Here is a 23,200-nt window from a genome sequence, read left to right on the forward strand (position 1 = left end):
GTATTTGTCCATTTCCTCTAGATTTTCATATTTGTTTGAGTATAGTTTTTCATAGTATTCTAATGTTAGCTGGGGGGGAACGCACGCCGCTGAAATGTTCTTCTTAATGAAGAATGTGATACTATCCTTCTTCAATTTGTCATTCCAAACATAATAGACCATATAATTGTCTGATTCAAAATGTTCAATCCAACTCATTTCTGCTCACTAATATATAAACTAATGACCAACATGTATTCAATTTCATTTTGATAACTTTTGATTTTACTAGATTCCTACATCATACAATTCATGTTTCTGTTGTAAAAACATATTTTCTACTTCACACCTTCCAACCAGTGTTGAAGAATGAATCTGCCCCACCTGAGCTCAAGAATTGGTAATTTGAGGAGTTTCCAAATGAAAACCTAAAGGAAGAAGATGCCTACTGGCAAAACACCCACACACAAAATAAATACACACAGACACACACAAAATGAACACACACACACACACACACACACACACACACACATACAAAACAAGTGTCTGTAATATGCCCTTTCTAAACATATATTGTTCCCTGTCCCTGAAGCATACTTTCTCTCTTTTCACCACGACAGCAGTTGCTCTTTCCATCTGTTGGAGACACAAAATTGAAAGTGTTCAAATGTCTCTTAATAGGAGAGTAGTAAAAATAGTACTTCTCAGAGTGAGGCAGCAGCGGCAGCATCACAGTGGTCTTCTGAGTGGCAGTGTGTCTCCACAAAGCGGTGTCAGCTCCCGGTACCTGTGACTGTGACCTTATTGGGAAACACAATCTTGACAGATGTCATTAGTTAATACAACAGCACCGTGGAGAAAGCTAGGCCTGATCCAGGAAGAATACAAGAGACACAGAAACAAAGTACACCAGTATAAAATGAAAATTTTCTTTAAAAAAAATCTTTTGTTTCTCTTCATTTTCAATGATACCACATCAAGAAATGAAGACCATGTATTGGCTAAAATCTTTATTCCATCCATGTCATTAAGATAGATTCTACATTGAGGAAGAATTCTTTTCCAAACATATTTATGATAACTTCCAACTTAAGGGCCTCAACTTTCAGCTTTATGTCATGCAAAATGCCCCTGCTATTCATAGAGTTTTTAAGGGTTCATTAATTCAGAAATCCATTTTCGTCTTTCTTATTCATTTGAAAGTTCTACAGGAACCTGTCAAACATGAATGACCCAGGTGGTATATGAAATAGTGTAGCACTATGAACAGTTGTCTGAATGGAATCAGTGAATATCACATCATTTAAACTCAAGAAAGGTGCATGTCAGGGTTGTACCCTTTCTCCATACATATTCCATTATGATGTTGAGCAAATAATTCAGGTAAGCGAACTGTCTCAAGAAGAATGTGACATCAGGAATGAAGGCAGATTCATCAACGACCTACATAATGCAGGTAATTTCAGAAAGAAGACTTGAAAAACTTACTGAAGAAGATAAAAATTGTATCTTCAATATGATTTATGTCTTAACATTTAAAAAAACAAAACAAAAACAACCAAATATCTTCAGCAGTAGACCAAATAGGAAATACTAGGAGAGAAGGAGAAAATAATGAAGTTGTCAATGATTTCATTTTACCTGACTTCATAATTAACACTCAAGATAACAGTTGTTGTTGTTGTTATGTGCCATTGAGTCATAGACAACTCATAGCTACCCTGTGAACAAAAGGCCTGAGCACTGTACATAGAGTTTCCGGAGGCAAGCCATTTCGGAACTGGATGTCGCTCCTGCTTCCAGGCCTGTTTTAGTCAGGAAGCTCCAGCAAACACTGTCCACCATGGGTAGCCATTACCACGTTTGACACATAAGTGTCACAGTGTTCAACATCACAGCAAACATGAGTTACCTCTGTACAGCAATGCACAGACAAGTGCTATACTGCCTAGAAGAAAGTTTGACAGGAAAACAATTTTAACCCGGTCTGAGGGCCGCAGATTAAAATCACCCACCTTCAGCTTGGTAGCATACCTTTCTGTCCATTAGGCCAATGTAGCTCTCTCTACATGATAACAGTAGATAAGACATTAAAAGACATAATGCTCTGGGAAAAACCTACTGTCAAGGACTTCTTTAAACTGCTAAAGAGCAAGCGTGTTAATTTAAAGATTCAAGCCATGGTTCTTTTTATTATAATATTTGTACCATTCATATACATTGTTTTTCATGCATGTACAATGTGTTCCCTAAAGTCCACATGCATTTTGTCTCCCACAATCTCTCATATGCATTGTATTTCATACAATTAAGTACCAACTATGTATATACAATATGGATTAAGGCTCAATGTCAAGAAGACAAAGATTCTCACCACTGGACCAATTGGCAGCATCAGGATGGATGGTGAAGAGATTGAGATTGTACACAGCTTTAGTTTGCTTGGCTCCATAGTCAACAGTCTTGGCACCAGCAGCCAGGAAATTAAAAGGTGCATTGCCATGGGAAAGACTGCTGTTAAGGACCTCTCCAAAGTACTGAAGAGCAGTGGTGTCTCTCTGGAGGCTAAGATGCATCTGATACAGGCCATGGTCTTCGCAATCACCTGTTATGCATCAGAGAGTTGGACAATGACAAAGGAGGATAGAAGAATTGATGCCTTTGAGCTGTGGTGCTGGAGAGGAGTATTGAGAATACCATGGACTGCTAGGAAAACAAATAGATTTGTCCTGGAGAGGGTTAAACTGGGTGGCTCCTTGGAGGCAAGGATTCTGAGGCTCCGTCTAACTTACTTTGGACATGTAGTGAGGAGAAACCGGTCCTTAGAGAGGGACATCGTGCTTGGGAGGGTGGAGGGACGGCGCAGGAGAGGAAGGCCCTCTATGAGGTGGATTGATTCAGTGACTGGGATAATTGGGATGGGAGTGTCAGAGACAGTGCAATTGGCACAAGACAGAGCAGAGTTTAGGGCTGTTGTACATAGGGTCGCTATGAGTTGCAGGTGACTCGACGGCACATAACAACAACAATAACAACATGTATATGTCTTTAATCACAATCTCCTCCAAGACTCATAGATCCTGTATTTTCTCCCACCCACCAGCCTCCACCATCCCAATAATCATCTTCCTGCCTGTCTGCCCCCCCTCCTCCCTTTTATCCCCATATAATAATTTGTTAACCTTGTATTTTATTCCTGTATATTCCACACAATCCTCCATCTACACTGTGCTTCATAGAACCATTCATATACACTGTATTTCACACAATCAACCACCATTGAGTTGTGTCTACTCTTGAGCCCTCTTCAAGTCCCTATAAACTCCTTTGTATTCCTTCACCCTATCCCCCCTCAAGTCTACCCACTAAATTTTGATTTAAGTATGGTATTTTTTTAAGCATGGTATTTTTAATTGTTTCACATGAAACTGGAAGTTAGATAGTCAAAAATAAAAGACAGAAGTAGAATAGATGGCTTTTGTTTAAGATGTTGGCAGAAAATACTGAATGTTCCATATAGTTCCAGAAGAACAAATGTATTGTTCTTTCTCTGAGAAAGTACAACCAGGTTGCCTCATAATAGCAGAATAGTGGTAAAACTTTCTCTTACATACCCTGGACATATTGCCAGGAAGAGCCAGTCTTTACGGGAAAAATTAAACCCCAAAAACATCACAATGTGAAAGTAGAGTGTCAAGTGAAAGAGAAGACCCTCAATGAGATGGATTGTCACAGAAATGAAGTTGAACATGGTGAATATTGTGAGGATATAGAGGATAGGGCAAGACTCTGGACTATTATTCATAGAGTTTCTATGAATAGTAGTTGAATCACTGATACCTAATAGCAACAGAAAACACATATGGACAATTTCTGGATGAAAGACTAATAGAAAAAAAAATTGCAATTTGTTTCTCGGTGCAAAAAAGTGGCTCATGGATTTTAAAAATATTTACAGCAATACCCAAAATGTGCTTTATAAGAAACTTGGTGGTTAAAGGAACAATATAGCAGTTTCAATTATAAAAGACCAATGATTATGACAAATAACTTGTAAATATTAAGAGAAGAAATTAATCCCAAATTATAACCCTTAATAAGTGTATCTGAAACCGTAGGGGGATTCCTGTTACTGCACAAAAATGGAAAAGAAAAATTACTTTCTGTATTCATCTGTGCTGTAAGGAATAAACAAGAATAAATCTAGAGAATACAATTTTGCAACAATGTGCTTTTTTAATTTACAAAAATGGAATTCAGAAGGATGGCTGATGCTCAACAGATATGTACTATGTTAAGTAAGCACCATAGACGTAAATTTTTTCAAAGAAGAGTTTGGGAAATAATCTCCACCCACGAGTAAGTCTATTCATCAACCAGATTTCCTGAAATACATCCACCCTTTGCAATATTAGATTATGCTAACAACGATTGTTGTTGTTGTTGGGTGTCAGCTAGTAAAGTACATACGACTCATAACGATCCTATGAACAGTGTATCTGAACTTCATCCTATCCTGTGCATTCCTGACACATTTTTCAGACTAGAACCCATTGCAGAAGTCAACATATCAATCAGCATGGTAGAGGGTCTTCCTCTCCTTTGCCAACCCTCCACCCTTCCAAGCATCATGACCTTCTCCAAGAAATAGCCTGTCCTATCAACCTACCCAAAGTATATGATACAAAGCTTAATCATTCATGCCTCCGAAGTGCAGTCTGGCTATACCCTCTGAAAGAGATATTTGTTTGTACTTTTGGCAGCAATCCATGAGATGTTCAGTGCTCTCCTCCAACACCAAACTCAGGCATTGATTCTTCTTCTGCCATCCTATTGATTATCCTTCATTCAGATGCATAACAAGTAATTGGAAAGACCATGGCCTGAATCAGGCACACCTTAGTCCTCAAACTGATGTTGTTACTCCTCAATATTGTGCAGAGGTTCCTAACTGCAAATTTTACCAGTGCAATGTATCTCCTTATTTTCTGACTTCTGGAACAAAGGTGTTAGTTGTGGATCCAAGTAAGATGAAGTTGTTGAGAGTTTCAATCTCTGCTCTATCCACCATGATGTTGCTTATCGGTGCAGTAGTAAGAGTCTTTGTTTTCTTGACACTGAGATGAAATTAATACTTAAAGCTGCATTCTTTGATCTTCTAAGAAATGCCTCAAGTACTTCTCACTTTCAGCAAGCAAGGTTCTGTCATCTGCCTAAATCAAGTTATTGATGAGTCTCCTCCAATCTTAATGTCCCAATCCTGTTCATAAATTCCAGATTCGTGATTAATTTGATCAGCATAAAGATTAAATAGGTATGGAGAGAGAATACAGTCCTTCTTAATTATGAACCATACAGTGTCCCCCTCCTTTGTTCACACAACAGCTAGGAATAGGTCCAGGTTTAGGTTTCACGTGAGCACAATTAAGTGCTCTGGGATTCCCATTCTTCTCAATGTCAGCCCCAACTTATTATGATGCACACAGTGAAACATGTTTGCATAGTCAATAAAGCAGAGATAGGCATTCTTCTGTTGTTCTCTACTTTCAACCAGGATCTATCTGACATCAATGATCCTAGTGCCACAGCCTTTTCTAAATCCTGCTTGAACATCTGGCACTTCTGTATCTATCTACTCTTTTAGCAATTTTTTAAAGACCTTTGCCAGTATTTTGCTTTCATGAGATATTATGATATTGTTTGATAGTTTTTTCACATTCTGTTTGATCATCTTTCTTGAGAATGGAAAACAAAACAAAACAAAACATGGACCTCTTCCAACCCTTTGGCCAGATAGCTTTCCTCTAAATTTCCTGGTGTAGATTGGTGAGCACATCCAAGGCTTCATCTGTTAATTGAAACAAGTCAATTAGTAGCCTCTCAATTCCTTGGGCCTTATTTTTTTTTGCCAGTGCCTTCAATACAGGTTCCACTTCTTCCTTCATTACCTTTGGCTCCTGTCCATGTATTACTTCCTGAAATCTTCATTGTCAGTCCTTTTTAATACAATGTGTTCCTTCCATCTTTTTTTTTAATGCTTTCTGGGTCGTTCAATATATTACCTATGTTGTTGTTGTTGTTGTTGTCTGATGCCGTCAAGTCGTAGACAACTCATAGCAAACCTATGAACGAACGGCCTGAGCACTGTTCGTACATAGAGTTTCCGGAGGCAAGCCATTTCTGAAGTGGATGCTGCTCCTGCTTCTAGGCTTGTTTTAGTCTGGAAGCTCCAGCCAACACTGTCCACCATGGGTGCCCATTACCACGACTGGCACATCACTGTCACAGGCTTCAGCATCACAGCAACCACGAGTTACCTCTGTACAGCAACGCACAGACCATTGCTATACCACCTTGAAGAATGTTTGACAGGAAAACAATTTTAACCTGGCCAAGGGCCACAGATGAAAAACACCCACCTTCAGCTTGGTAGCATAGCTTCCTTTCCACTAGGCCAACATAGCTCTCTCTTGGTAGTCGTCATTGTTATTGTTGTTTGATGCCGTCGAGTTGTAGACGACTCATAGCAACCCTATCATCTTATAATATTGCAACTCAAGCTTTAAACTTGTTTTTCAGTTCTTTCAGCTTGAGAAATGCAGAGCAAGTTCTTCCTTTTTTATTCTCCAAATCCAGCTCTATAAACATTCCATTATAATATTTTTCATTGTCCTTTCGAGCTCCCCTTTGAAATCTTCTGTTGTGATCTCTTACTTCAGCATGTTTTCTAGTGCAATTTTTAAATTTCTTCTAATATCTATTTTGATTTGTTTTCTTTCTCCTCCCTCTTTGTAACAACCTTTTACTTTCTTCATGAATGATATCTTTGCTGATTATTTCATAACTCATCCAGTCTTCAATCATTGGTGTTCAATGCCTCAAACCTATTCCTAAGATGATCTTGAAATTCAGATGGAACAGATTCAAGATCATATCTTGGTTCTTGTGAACTTAGATTCAAGATCATATCTTGGTTCTTGTGAACTTATTTTAATTTTCTTCTCAGTTTGAACTCATATATGAATAGATGAGAATTTTTATCAACTCTTGCAGTCTGAAATTGACCAAACATGCCATCAAGATGTATTACTGGTAATTGGTGACTAGAATGCTAAAGTTGGAAACAAGAATAAAGAGTAATTAGAAAATATGGGACTGGTGATAGAAATGAGATTGGAAAATAGAATTATTGAATTTTGTATTTTCAATGATTTATTAATTGAAAATACATTTTTTCAATTAGCAATGAATTTCCAAATGGATCTCACCTGGTGGGCTACAAAGGAATCAAATTGACTACATCTGTGGAAGATAATGTTGGAGAAACTCAATCTCAGCAGTCAAAACTAGGCCAGGGGAGGACTGTGGGTCAAACCATCAGTGATTCATATGCAACTTCAAATTAAGAACAAAGAAATGCTAACAACTAGCAGCTGTTGTAAGCTCTGCTTCATTTCATTATAATGCAATAAATTATATAGTCTGTTAGAGCTTTGTAGGTTCTGAAAGAAAATGCTATTCCATTTGACTCCACTTTTTACCTTCAATATAATTTCAATGATTTTTAGAAGTAAACCTTTTTAATATACTACTGGTGGTCTAGGGGTAAGAAGCTTCACTGCAATTTTACCAGCTTCTCCATGGAACAAAGATAGGCAGTCTCTTTCTATGTAATTTACTGCCTCTGGAAACCCACTGTGTGGTCAGCTATGAGTCGGTTCCAACTCCATGATATGCAACAACATCAACAATATTTGCCAAATTGAACATGCTTGAGTTCATTGCTGTAGTGACTGTGCTAGTCCATCTTATTGAAGGCCTCCCTTTGTTTCATGACACTCCATCATTCCAATCATCCTGCCCCTTTCCAAGGAATGGTACCTGCTAGCAATATACCCAAGTATGTGATGTGAAGCTTTGGCATGTTTCATTCGAAGGAGCAGAGATGAAGGACATGGCACTGGATAAATAAGGGTTCAGATTCATTGTTCATAGGGTCACTAGGTGCCATACTCAGCTTGAAGGCTGCTAACAACAACAGCAACAATGATGCTGAAAGTAAGTAACATGGCACACTTACTGTGCCATATTTACGTACCAACACATATGATTCTAATATAAACAGACTTGTAGAAATGTACTCATATACCAGTGTTTCCCTAACGATTTGCATATATATACAACAAAAAGTAAAATAGTAGTAGGGAGCTCAGGTGGCCAAGTGGCAAGAAGCTACACTGCAATCCCGAAGGCAGAGGGTTCTTGTCCACCAGCTGCTCCACTGGAGAAGGATAAGCAATTTCCTCCCGTGTGACTGTCTCTGAAAACTCCTTGGAGGCTCAGCTATGGGTTAATTACAACTCTAGGGTAGGAACATTTTTTTTCTGTTGTACATAGGCTTTTCTGAGGCCTGCTATTTCAGAAGTGGATGGCCAATCCTTCTTCCTAATCTGTCTCAATGTGAATGTTCAGATTTAGAGAAGTATCAGACCAGCAAGTTAAAGGTATATCCCTATTGTGGAGTTAACTTTAGTGTCAGTATTGTCCCTGCCTTTCTCACACGTGTCTTTACCCACTTATTTCCTGCTTCACCATCCAGCAGGATACCCATCCACTTCTACCCCTCAATTCATATCTATCTCCCTTTGACCAGCCCTCCATCTAATAACTTATATATGAAGCTTCCATGGCTTCTGTGATTTCAAACACATCAGCTGATGGTAGTTCCTTATGTTGGGATCAGTGTCTCTGAAGTTTAGTCGTAATGTTTCCCGATCAAAGGTGATGCATCCTGTAGAGACCGGTTCTTAGAGAGGGACATCATGCTTGGGAGGGTGAAGGGACAGCGCAGGAGAGGAAGGCCCTCTATGAGGTGGATTGATTCAGTGACTGGGATAATTGCGATGGGAGTGTCAGAGACAGTGCGATTGGCACAGGACAGAGCGGAGTTTAGGGCTGTTGTACATAGGGTCGCTATGAGTCGCAGGTGACTCGACGGATAACAACAACAACAACAAGGGTAGAACGCAACAACAAATAATCGTAATAGTAAAACAACATCGTTTATCTCTTAATAAATAAGAATAAATTTGATCTACCTGTTTTGATAAAATAAATGATTTAATTTTATAGCCATAATTCTTTATTGTTTGAGAGTGGGTGAAAACTTCAGAATTTACACTAAAAAAATACTATTTCTGGGGGAAACGGCAAGAATAGAAAAATTCATGAGTTGATTTCATTTGTTTAGTCAACTAGTGAAGGAAAATTAACTTGAATATAATTAAGGAGATACATATATTTTTTCAACATAATTCACCACATATCTTCCTCATAATGATTTTTATCATTCAGTTTAGAAGGTTTTGCAATTTCGGTAAAACTACAAAGACTTAATATATGCTTCACTCTTGATTTTTTTTAAATAAAGATGAAAAGTAAATATGTGATCATATCTGAGTTTCCAAAGCTCAATTGTCCTGTGTTCTTTCCCAAACCATACTTGCTAATTATATGTTTGGGTTCTATTCCTGCAGGAGGTGTTCATTAAAAAAAAAATTTAAAAAATACTTATGTTCCTGGTTTTTCACTTATTGTTCAAAATTGCATGCAGAGACATCAATAAATTTTTTTTTTATGATACACCATCTGCTACGATATAGATAGCTTTATTCCTCTGTTAAGTGTTTACCAGGCTTCCTCTGGTCATTTTCTGTAATTCAGCATTTTTATTATTAATAGGTAAACCAGAAGAACCTATTCTATGTTGAAAATAGAACTCTGACTGCTAAATAAATGAAAATTTCCCATAAGCGTGGACAAATTATGATATATAATTTGCAGTGAGGCACGATTTCTGAATAAAAACCTGGATGTTTGTAATTTTCAAGTTTAGTGAGCTATTGCAAGTCATCTGAGTGATTCACATGTCTGAAATTTTAATTTGAAAAAGAATACCTCTCAAGGCCAGAAAAAACTCACTTACTATATTCCACGTAAGCTGGAAATGAGTTAAATGTGATTGTCGATAATGTTAAAATTATTAACCATTCCACTATCTTAAAAATATTCATATAATGGTATCTGTCACAAGTAGCAAAAGGAGACAAAATGTCATGTTTTGTTTTCATTCTTATGATCTAGTATAAGTAGTTGGAGTAAATCCACGATCAATTTCACAATAATGTTTGATTATTGACCTTCCTAAGCATGGCAAAGCTTTGTCTCTCATACTTTGGACATGTTGCTAGGAGAGCTTATGCTTCGGCAAAGGATATTATATTTGGAAGATTGGAGGGTCAGCTAAAGAGTGGAAGACACCCGTCGAGTTGAGCTGACACAGTAACAGCAGCAATGGGGTCAAGTGTATCAGATATGGTGAAGATGGCACTGGACAGTCCAGGACTCAGATCTGGTTTTCATAGGTTTGCCATGAGTTGTACTCAATTCGATGGCACTGAACAACAACAGTAAAGAGAAATATTTACAGGAGAATATTATTGAATTTTATGTAAGAAAGTCATAGATGGGGCTTGGGTATATTCTTTGTCTCTGCTTTCTTTTTGCTAAATCTAAATTTATTATTCTCAAAAAGAAATTGATATAAGCATGTAAGAAATTATCTCTTAACATTTTAGTAACTGTTTCATCTCTTTTCCCCCAATTTTTGTTTTTTCTTTAATGACTGCTTCATTCTGGAAAAAATAAATCATACATTGTTGTTGTTGTTGTTATTGTTAGGGGCCATTGAGCATAATTAATAGTGACCCTATGAGCAGTAGACCTAAACCCTGTCCTATCATGCCTGATTGCTTGTCATCTCTGACACAAAAACGTCTTACCACAAAATTACGATTTAAAATGCCAAGAAAAATTGACCATATTAGCAATAGTAAAACACACACAGAGAAAAAAAAAGTAACAGTGCAGGCTTGTAACAAGCGCAAACTAAACCATGTAGCACCATTGTAACTGGGTACAATTACAATTCTGACTAGAGCAAATTAGAAAGCTCAATAAGTAAATTAGGGTAGAGTTTTAGTCTTGCGGGTATACTGCACACTAGTGCAAGAGTTTCCGTGGCCGAGTTAGTAGGAAATTGAGCTGCTAACACAAATATAGTATTTCTCTCGTAGATCGTTACACCAGCAGCTCAAAGGGCCAAGGATGAGCACTCTCCTTTTTTCTCTTAAATACCTTCATAGACAGTCTGTACAGAACATAAATAAACTCTGCGCTTGTAATTGAATTGTGTGAGAGTAACATATTTCCTATCAGTAGACCAATTAATGTATACATATCTCCTTTATAAAAAACAACCCTGCTATCTAGATAAAATGAACCCTAAAAACTAGATACATTTTATCCAATGTCATTAAAATGTCCATATTCCAGTTTTTGAAAACAAGTCTCTATTGTATTCTTCTGTTAGAGATGGCGAGATTGGCTCAGGACAGGGCAGCTTTCCGAGCTAACTTACTATGATCTCTGTGAATCTCAGGTGACTTGGTGGCACATTACAACAACATTGTTCCAAGTCAGTACCAAATAATTATTACAGAAGTTTTTTAAAACGTACGATTTTAATGTGCATCAAAAAAAATAAAATCTAGAGGGAGTAAGGCATGTCAGTTTCTTTTTAGGCTATTTCTTGTCCTTAATCGTGACTTTTTTTTTCTTTCATACTGTAACCACTTTATCTTATGATTCAAAACTCAAGTTACACAAAGCTTGGTCCATAGACATTTAAAATAGATTTAGCCAAAGAGTGTGTTAGAAATGGAGTGTTCCCACAGTAACATATTAAATCAGAATCTGCATTTTTTACAAGATCTTCTATAGATACTGTTTTTGTTGTGTGCCATCAATTTGCCTGTGACTCATAGCAACCCTCTGCACAATATCTCTGAACCCTTCTCCTGAGACAATTTCACTGTCTTTAACATTCCTACACCTATTACTGCAGTTATTGTGTCAATCCATCTCATCCAGGGTCTTCTTCTCCTGCGATGTCCCTCCACCCTTCCAAGCATGATGTACTTCTATGAGGAATGATCCTTCCTGGCAATATGCCCAAATATGTAAGAAGAAACTTCAGAATGCTTACCTCTAAGGAGCATCTTGATTTCATCCTCTCCAGGGCATATCTGTTCATTCTCATAGCAATTCCTGGTATATTCAGTTCTTTCTCAATCACCACAACTCAAAAGTCATCAATTCTTCTTCTATCACCTTTATCCATTGTCCAGTAACTTAATGCATAACAAGTAATTGCAAAGACTATGGTCTGGCTCAAGTGGACTTTAGTATCTAGACTGACCTTGTTGCTTTTCAGCACATTGAGCAGGTCCCAGACAACAGATTTTCCCAGTGTAGTTCATCTTTCGGTTTCCTGACTGCTGGTACCAAGAGTACTGACTGTGAAGCCAAACAAATGGATATTTTTAACAACCTCAATTTCTTTGTATCTATCATGGTGCTACCATTTGGCCCAGTGATGAGAATTTTGTTTCTTGATATCTAGTTTTAATCTATACTGAAGACTGCGTTTCTGGACCTTTCGTAGCAAACACTTCAGATTCTTCTCAGTTTACGCAAGCAAGGTTGTTTCAGTTGCTAACTCCTCCTCCAGTCCTATTGCCCTATTTCTTCTCTTACAATCCAGCCTTCTGAATGATCTGTTCCTCATATAAATTGAAAACTTACAAAGACAGGACACATCCCAGACACACTCTTTTCCTGATGTTAAACAATGCAGTATTTCCTGTATGTTTTATTGACTGCTTCCTGGTCCAAGTAGAGGTTTCAGCGCAATCAGGTATTCTGAGATTCCCATTCTTCTCAATGTTAGTCACAATTTGTCAAGATTCATGCACTCAAATGTCTTTGCATAGTCAATAAACACTATTAAATACTCCTCGGGTTCTCTCCTTTTTCAACCAAGATCCATCTACATTGGCTATGATATCTGTAGTGCCCCAGGCTTCTCTAAACCCAGCTTGCACATCTGGTAGGTCTCTGTACATCGACAGAGATATATATGATCATGAATGTGTGAAAGCACTCACTTCTCTATATTTTTAAATAACCTGTAACAGAAATTATAAAACATGATTGCACAACATAAAAATATCCTGATTTAATGAAGGATTTACATATAAAGTGGTGTTTTAAGATGCCATTAAGTTGATTATAAATCATAGTAACTCTTTGAAAAACAGATCAAAACCTAGTCCCATCTTGTATAAACCTCATGATTTCCATTTTAAGATAGACTTGTGTATTCTTTGGCATATTCACACCTCATTTCCAACACAGTTCCTTGTCATTCATTGTCCACCTTTCAGATGTGCAGAAAGTTATTAAAAACATCATAGCTTTGATCACTCTTTGAACTGATATCCTTGCTCTTTAGTATTTTGGAGAGGTCCTTGATGGTAGATATTCCCAATCTAATGTGTCTTGAGTTTTCTAGACTGCTGTGACCCCGGCTTTGATTTTGTTTCCAAGTAAAATTAAATAATTGACTTGAATATTTTCTCCATATGTCAAGATGTTGCCTATTGGTCCAATAATGATTATTTTTTTGTTGTTTTCTTGCTGTTGACATGTCATTCATATGAAGGCTGCAGTATTCAATCTGCTACAGTATGTGTATTAAGTCCTATTCCCTTTCAGCAATAAGTAACAATTGACATAATACAGGCTATTGATATGCATCTTCCTCCAATCCTGATTCCACATGCTTTATATAGTCTTGATTCTTGAATTATTTCCTCAATATACAAATTGTTTTCGTTTTTTGTCCCTGAGTACAACTCATAGCAACTCTATGAGCAATAGATCTGAGCATTATCCTACCCTGTGCCAACGACATCATCTCTGACACATTTGAGCCTATTGCTGTTGGTTTTGTGTCAATTCATCTCCTAAAGGATCTTCTCTTTTGCTGATCCTCCATCTTTGCAAGAACGATGTTCCTCTCCAAGAAATAGTGTCTCCAACTACATGCCCAAAGTATATGAGATGAAGTTTTGTCATATTTGCCTCCAAGAAGTATGCTGGCTGTACTTTCTCCAAGACAAATCTGTTATTTTGCTAGCCTGTAGGTCTGTCTTGGAATGGGTAAAACCCAGTTTCTCCTTGGAGGCTAAGATTTTGAAGCTCTGTCTCATATATTTTGGGCATATGGCCAAGAGAGACCAGTCTTGGGAGAAGGACATCATTTTTGAATGGGTACAGGGGTATCACAGAAGAGGAAAACCCTGGATGAGTTAGATTTGCATGGTAACTGGGACAATAGGATTAAGTGTGTTGGAGTCAATGAGACTGGCTCATTGGTAGGGCTGTTCAGAGCTGTTGTATATAGGGTCACTGTGAGTTGCAGGCAACTCCACATGTAATAACAACATAGGCATTGAGGACTTTTTTCCCAAACCACAGCTCACAGTCATCAATTCTTCTGTTGTACTTATTCATTACCCGGCTTTCAGATGGAAAGCAAGTGATTGAAAAAATACTTTGGCTTAAATCAGGTACACATTACTCTTTAAACTGTTATCATTACTCCTGATTAATCTGAAGCAGTACCTGACAGCAGACTTGCTCTGTACAATATATCTCCTGGCCTCCTGACTGTTAGTATCAAGGGTGTTCATTATGGATCCATGTAAAATGACATCATTGACAATATTATATTTTTTTTTCTCCATCTATAATAACATTGTTTATTGGTCCAGTGATGAGGACTTTTGACTTCTTGATCTTGAGATTGAATGTATATTGAAGGCTGTAGTTTTTGATCTTCGGCAGCGTGCATTTTAAGCCCTCCTTAATTTCAACAAGTAAGGTTGTGTCGTCTGCATAACATAGGTTGTTGATGCGTCTTTCTATCATGCTCCCATATTCATCACAGAGTCTGGCTCCATGAAATGTTTGCTCAGCATACAGATTGAACAGGTATGGATAAATGATATAATCTGATGTTCAGCTTCTTGTTTTACACCATACAATGATCCCTTGCTCTGTTTGGACAACAGCTACTTAGTCTTGGTATAGGTTTTTTATGAGCATAATTACAGGTTCACGGATTCCCAGTCTTATTGGTGTTAGCCATGACACTTGCCAGTGTTATGATTTACACATCAAATACCTTTTCATAATCAATAAAATACAATCTGGTATTCTTTGGTATTACCTAAGGTCTGTCTGGCATCAGTAATGATGTTCCCAGTGCCATGATCTCTTCTAAACCCAAGCTGAACGTCTAGGACTTCTCTGTAAATGTAGAGTCTATTCATTTTTTTAAAAAAAAATTATCTTCATCAATAGTTTACTCGCATGTAACACTATATTGTTCAATCATTTCCACATTCTCTGAAAATGCCTTCCTTGATAATGACAACTAATACGAATTTCTTTTAGTCAGTTTACCGAGTAGCTTTCCTCCAACTTTCCTAGCATAAACTTGTGAGAACTTGAATACATATGGAGAAAAAATACAACCTTGACATATACCTTTTATAATGTTAAGTAATGCAGCATACATTAAAGAAGTCTGATGTCAGGGACCTCTCCAGAGTGCTGAGGAGCAATAGCATCAATCTAGAGACTAAGGTGCACCTAACTCAGGCCATAGTCTTAGCAGTTACGTGTTATACATCAGAGAAATGAACAATAACTAAAAATGATAGGAAAACAGTTGATGCTTTTGAGTTGTGGTGCTGGAGAAGAGTGTTGAGCATATCATGAACAGCCAGGAGAACAAATAGGTTGCCTTGGAGAAATGGGAACCAAGTTTATCCTTGGAGGCAATGTTTTTGAAACTCCATCTCACATATTTTGTGCATGTAACCAGGAGGGACCAGTCCTTGGAGAAAGACATCATGCTTGGAAAGGTGGAGGGACAGAACAGGAGAAGAAGGCCCTGGATGAGGTGGATTGACATGATAACTGGAGAGATGAGATTAAGTGTGTCTGAGTCAGTGAGATGGGCTTAGGATAGGGCAGGGTTCAGAGCTGTTGTAAATAGGGTCACTGTGAGACGCAGGCAACTCCACAGCACATAACAACAATAACAGTGTTCCTTTGTTCTCTCCTGAAAAATGGTTCTTGGTCTATGTATAGGTTTCATATGAGAAAAATGAAATATTCTGAGATGTCCATTCTTCTCAATTTTGTTCATAATCTTTTATGATCCAAAGAGTCAAATATCAATGCATACTCAACAAAACACGGATCAATATCTTCCTGTTATTCTCTGATTTTAGCCAAGATCCATCTGATGTCAGTGGTGTTAATTCTAGTGCCACAGCCTCTTTTGCCTCTTGAATTTCTGGCAGTACCCTGTTGATGTACTGTCCTAAATGTTTTGAGTAGGCTTCAATATTTTACTTTAATATAAAATTAATGATATTGTTTGATAATTTTTGTATTCTGTTAGATCTCCATTTTGAGAATATAAATAAATATGGACCTCTTCCAGTTAGTTGACTAGATAGTTATCCCCAAAATTTCTTAGCACGAGCTAGTGAATACTTCCAGGACTGCATCTGTTTTCCTGTTATATGTCAATTGACAAGTCCATTACTTCCTGGACTCTTACATTTTGTCTATGCATTCTGTGCAGCTTGTACTTCTTCTTCTTCATCATTATTGATCCTTCATCTGTGGGTCTTAAAGTGGTTTCATTATAGACAATTCTTTTTTCTTTTTCTTTTTTTTTACAATTACTTTATGCTTTCTGTCTTTCTCCTTCAGAGCCACTGGTAGGTTCAAACTACTACTAGGATGACTTGACCGTTTGGTTAGTAATTGGATGACAATGAGATGAGTGATGGTAGTTATTAAAAGGGAGCCCTGCTGAAGTAGTGGGTAAGGAGTTGCATCAATAACCTAAAAGTCCTACCTCTCTATTAGTTTGAATTAAATAATGACTGTGCAGGAGAAAAAGGGACCTTCTTCTTCAACAGGTTTTACTGTCTCAGAAATCCAGTGGTAGGTCAGCCACAAGTTGGTTCTTACTTGACGCCAATGAAGGAGTTATTAAAATGTGGAAAACTCAACAAAAAACTTTTTTCTTCAAATGATTGATTATATTTTTTTTAAACTTGAATTAATATCCATATAAAAAGATATTTAAAATTATTTTTTTAGTATATATTGGTTTTTGTTGTTACCATCTCAATCACCATAAATTTGTTTTTATTAGGTGCCATCAAGCCAACTATGGCTCATAACAACCCCAGGACTAACAGATCTGAGCCTTGCTCTATCCTGCACCTCAGGATCTATGGCCCATCCAATCCCACTCGGGGAGTCACTGAGTCAATCCATCTCATGGATGATCTTGGTCTCTTTCAGTCACACTCTGCTTTTTCCAGCATGCTGTCATTTTCCAAGGACTGACTCCTCTTGAATATTTACCCAAAATCAGTGAGGCAGAGTTTCACCATCCTTGCCTATATGAAATACTTGGATTGCTCTTGTTTGCTTTTTTAGCTGTCTATGGGACATTCAGTACTCTTCTCCAACACTATAATTCAAAGACATCAATTCTTCTGTCATCCTTACTCAGAATACGAATTTCAAATGCATATGATGCAACTGAAAATACATGTCTTGGGTTTTAAAACAAAACCATTTTTCTTTAGTACTTTGGAGACACCTCTGAAAGCATATCTCCCAATGCAAAATATCTTTTGATTTCTTGAGTGCTGCCGCCATGATTGTTGCAAGTAAAATAAAATTGCTGGTAACTTCAATCTTCTCTCCATTTTTGATGATGTTGTTGATTGGTCTAGTGGTTAAATTTTTTTCCCCTTGACTTTGAAATCTAACCCATATTGAAGGATGTAGTCATTTTCTGCAAGGTTATATTACATGTATAACCCAGGATGTTAATGAATCTCCCTCCAATCCAAATGTCACATCCATCTTCATCAAGTGATTTGTTCAGCATACAGAGTGAATAGGCATGAAGAAGATATAATCCTTATGGTCACATTTTGTGACTTTTTAGTATGCAGTGTTTCCTTGCTGTGTAAAAGTATCTTCTTGGTCTATATATAGGTTGCACATAAGCACAGTCAAGTTTTCTTGCCGGTGTTAGCCACAATTTGTCATGTTACCCATGGTCAATTGCCTTTGCATAGTCAATAAAACACAGATAACCCTATATCTGATATTCTCTGCATTCAGCCAAGATACAGTTGACATCAGCAATGATACAGCTCATGTCCTGTGACCTCTTCTAAAAATAACTTGAAATTTGGGCAGCTCTTTCTCCGTGTACGGTTACAGATATTTTTAATAATCTTCACCAAAACATTGTTGTATACGATTACAGATACTGTTCTATTGTTTCCATATTGTGTTGGAAGAAAAAAAATGAATATCTGCCAGTCATTTGGCCAGTTAGCTGTCTTTCATATTTACTGGCCAAGACTGATGAGCACCTCAGTTGATATCATCAATCCCTGGAGATGTATCTTTCTGTCAGTCCTTCAGTACTGCTTGGACTGCTCCCTTCAATCTTGTTGGTTCTTGGTCATATACTATTTTTTTTAATTGATTCTGTTTCAACCAATTCTTTATGGTACACTGACTCTAATGCGTTATTAAAACATGGACAACTGGAGGGAAGTTTCACTGTCTTCCATTGAGGGATAGCACTTTTATGACCTAGCCTTGATTAAAATAAATAACATACAATTTCATTTTTATTTAAAAATAGCTTAGAGGGCAAGATTTAAGGAAAAAAAACACTTTGATTTAGTTTAATGTTTAGGAAAAGATACTTATTCGAGAGCAATAAATTTTACAACCCCTCCAAATTTACTTATGTTTATAGAAGTGTCAGGATGTGTGTGTGTGTGTGTGTGTGTGTGTGTAAGTACCACTTATCCAATGCTGTTTTGACTCTATCAAGAAATAATTGACTGTGTAATATGTATCAAGAACTACCATGGTTCTATAATATTAGAAGTGAAGTAAATGCAATTGAAAATCTCACTTAAAAGCTGCCACAAGGACCTGTAAGTGTAAGTAATAACTAGACACTACATGATCAGAGAATAGTAACAATGAAAGCAGTTAAATATAGTAAATTGTTTAAGTGACAAGTCTATTAAAATGCAAGAAAGTCATTAGCATCTAACAGATTATGCCTTTGCCAGCTCATTATGTCAAGTGCCTATAATTTTAAGATATAATAGAAGGACTAATGATGCTATGACAGTGCTCGGGCTTAAGAGTCTGTTTTCTGCCAGATACACTGTCGACCGACACACTGATATGGACCGAATTTTTAATATCCACTCGGAAAATGGCTCTATTTTCACTTTGAAACCCCTTGACCGAGAATCATATCCTTGGCACAACATCACCGTTACAGCCACAGAAATAAGTAAGTTGGAAATAAACCCATTTGAACACATTATCTTTTATGAAAGTGGTGAAATAATAGTATTAAATAGACTTTTTCTTTGAGTAGATAATTTAGCATTAAAACCATATGGGGAAATGATTTTGAGGCCTTTATATTTTTATATTGTCCAAAGGATTACCAAGCTATTAATTTAGTTTAAATTTGAGCTCTTGCTATATCTCGTGAAAAAGAAATATAATTTAACCTCAAACAAATTATTATTTTCCTAAGAAAATAATCTTCTATAAAAAGTATTTGTTCTCGGTCACATACTTCTCCTTTTACCTACCATCTGGGCCATGTGAGCAAGCTGAGATATTCCTGAGCAAGCCAGTTGAGAAGGTGAACACCACGAACAGGTTCCGTTGCTAAGTTACAAATGAGATGAGCAGCATCCCTGCTTCTATTCAAACAAGCTGAAATCTTATGCCTGTTCTCTTTGCAGACAACTCAAAACAAAGTAGTCATGTGCCTGTCTTCATCAGAATTTTAGATATAAATGACCACGCGCCGGAATTTGCTACCTACTATGAAACCTTTGTCTGTGAAAATGCAAAACCTGGCCAGGTAAATAAAAACTTACTCAAACTTTCTTCTATTTTCTCCCTTCAAATCAAATGAGACTCCATTAAATTATTTCCAGGACTTTTTTCCGCCATGTAGACTGTTGTCATTTACATACTACACTCTGTTAATATAAAAGACATCATTATTTTGTTAGTTGCATTTTGCTACAGCTAATAATTCTGTCAGGACACATTGGTTTTATATGTTTTGGGTTTGAATGACTTTTTTCCTTTAACTTTCATATTACTGGAATTAAAAAGTATAGACATGAAAGAGTTATAAAATCTTATCTAAAGTAATATTTTATTACCAAAATATTTTGAAATATTTAGAATATTTTTTTTGCAATGGCAATAATATATTATTTTATACTGACACCATTTGCACAGAATTTACATTAACCAAAAAGAATTTTAAGTAACTGTGGAACTCTGGGCCTGGTAAATGACACCAAAATCAGTTGGTTTAAATCCCCCAGGATTGCCTCAAGAGATTTGTGAACAATATCCTCCAGTGTGATTCGTAATCTCTGAAAACTTTCTGCAGACTCAGTTTTGTCTTGATTTCAATTTGATGATGATGAGTTTGAAAACTTTTTTGATAGTTGTGGTTGTTGAGTAGAAATCGACTTGTAACTGACCGTACAGTGGATTTTCAAAGGCTGGAAATCACACTGCATGAGATTGCCTATCTTCCTTCCATGAATGCCCTCGTAGACTAGAAACACTGGGGAAGCACCTATTTTGGGGTTAGCAGTAGAACTCCCCATGGATTGGTTACATTACCAGGCTAGTCAAGACCTATTCACAGCAATCTTTCAGAGGGTTTCAAGAGTTGAAATATCTTTCTGGGAGTAGACTGCTCATCTTTCTATCTGCAGGAGGCTCGTAGATTTGCATCTCTATCTTACAGTTAGCAGCTAAATACAGCTCACTTCACGCCATCAGAATTTCATACAGGCATAGAATATACACTCAAAAACCCATTGCCATAGAGTAAGCTCTGACTCATAGTGACTTTCCCCTGTATCTTTAAAATACACACAGACACACAGACACACACACAACCCCCCCCACAAAGTATACATACACACATGCATGTTTTTGTTGTGTGTGCCGTCAAGCTGGAACGGACTCATAGCTTACTCTCCAGTGAGTTTTCTGAGGCAGTTAATTTCACCAGAAATTACTCATCTTTCTAACATGGATCAGCTTTGTCCTGCATGCCTTTGAAATTGCAGCACAGCTTCTTATCACTAGACCACAAGAGGATACACACATATGTGTGTATGTATATGTATGTATATATGTGTACATATATTTAAGAATATTCCAACTCAACAGTTCATGACAATATGACAATATATATGTATATATATACATATGTACACACACACACACACATATTTGTTGATGCCTTCAAGTCAAGCATAACTCATAGTGACCCTATGAACAAAAGGCCTGAAACCCCTCTACAAATATTAGAAAAAGAGTCACCTCTAACCCCTTCATGTCTTTTCAGATATTCTAAATTAATTGTAATACAAATTTTCCCCTATAGCCAAAAAGACATATACCGCACACCAACACAGAATCTTTAGTTTATTAAATTAAACTTTTTTATTTAATGCTTACTCTTTATAGTACAAATATAATTAGTTTATTCAACTACCCTCTTTTCAGTTAACTTTCATATTCCAACAAAATATCACTGTTATCTGAAGGATTCACATACTACTGGAATTCTTTGCTTTTGACAAATCTTCAAGGAAGAATACATTGGGCCTTTAAATATTGATAGATTCTGCCAACTAACTGTCCAAAAATATAGCATATAAGGTGATCCAAAATGCTTTGCGTTGATTCAATCCAACTTGTTGTGACCTTGTAGGACAGAATAGAATATGATTTTCAAGACTATGACCTTCATGGAAACAGATTGTCACATCTTTATTCTGCTGAGTGAATTGGTCTGAACACGCTGCGTTTTGATAAGCAGCCAAGCTCCTAACTACTGCTCCACTAATTTCCTACTGTAAAGTGAAATTTCCATCAAAAATATATTATTGCTAAGTAACACAGACAATATTTAATTTTCAATATCTGGATATATGTGTACAAATCCTAATAGTTTTAATATTGATTCCCACAAAATTTTTGTGTTTGAACATTTTTCTTTAAAGGAATAGGCATTAAAAGATATATACATTTAAGCTCATTTAACTATTTAATGTATCTTGTTTTGATTTATGTGATTTATTACATTTGTAACACTGTATTGAATAACAAATTTTCATTGACATTGCCTTATTATGGCTCTATATGTAATAGTAAAATTTTTATGACAGAATAATTTATGTTGAAAAATATTTTCTAAATAATAATTTTTTATTTTTCTAGAAAGTATTTTTGTTAAAATAAACAATTAATATATATTTTTGTCAACAAATATATATATTCATAAATTGTGACAAAGCAATGATCCAAGTACCCCCAATCAAAGCATTATGATGAAAGAAAAGTATTGTTCACGACTTAAAACATTAAATTTGATTTATCATTTTGTTCTCAAAATGAAGAGAAAAATGAGTAAGAATACCAGATTTTATAATTTCATAAGTTGCAATCCAATTCTCTATGGGAAAAAAGTATGTTAAATGTATATTAGTAGCAAAGTATCTTATATAAATAATATGTAAACAAATAACAGTCACTAAAAACATGTTTTTCTCTTTGTCAATAAAATGAATAATGCATTTAATTAGTCAAATATTGCCTACTGAACATGGAGAATGATATGGTTATAGAAGATGTTCCATAGGTATGAAGCAAACAGAGACAATGGGTAATTGAAAGTACTAAGAAATTAAAATAATTGCTTATTATAGTACTTTGGACTATTCTATCTAGAGATCTCGATATGTTGCAACAGGTTTTGTGGTTTTTGTTTTGTTTTGCAAGAAATAGCTGAAACTAAAGGTAATTAAATGTTTGTGATTTCACGTCACACAAATGACAGATTGAAGACTAGAAAAATAGGCACCCTGATGTGTACCTTACTGTTTTTTTTCCATTGTAAAAATGAAATTTTTATGTGCAGTCTGTTGTTTGTTGCTCCATTCTACACTAGTGGTTTGACTAACCTGAAGTGAGCATGGCCAAGAGGTTCTACAATGTCTCACTTTTTATGTTTTGTTGTTATTGTTTTTAATTTTTTCTTTTTATT

The 23,200-nt window shown here is 36.4% G+C and overlaps 1 protein-coding gene across 1 annotated transcript in view; it reads left to right on the forward strand.

Annotated features, from left to right (window-relative positions):
• The window catches only part of CDH9 (cadherin 9, type 2 (T1-cadherin)), a 274,677-nt gene that overhangs the window by 242,932 nt on the left and 8,545 nt on the right, over positions 1-23,200 (forward strand). Inside the window, exons 8-9 of the mRNA XM_006895668.1 lie at positions 19,251-19,387; positions 19,854-19,975. Of these exons, the coding sequence (XP_006895730.1) occupies positions 19,251-19,387; positions 19,854-19,975 (259 nt within the window). The remainder of the gene's footprint in view (positions 1-19,250; positions 19,388-19,853; positions 19,976-23,200) is intronic.

This window comes from Elephantulus edwardii, unplaced genomic scaffold, assembly GCF_000299155.1.
Source record: "Elephantulus edwardii isolate Elephantulus edwardi_28Jun2011 unplaced genomic scaffold, EleEdw1.0 scaffold00173, whole genome shotgun sequence".
In the NCBI taxonomy this organism is placed as follows: Eukaryota; Metazoa; Chordata; class Mammalia; order Macroscelidea; family Macroscelididae; genus Elephantulus; species Elephantulus edwardii.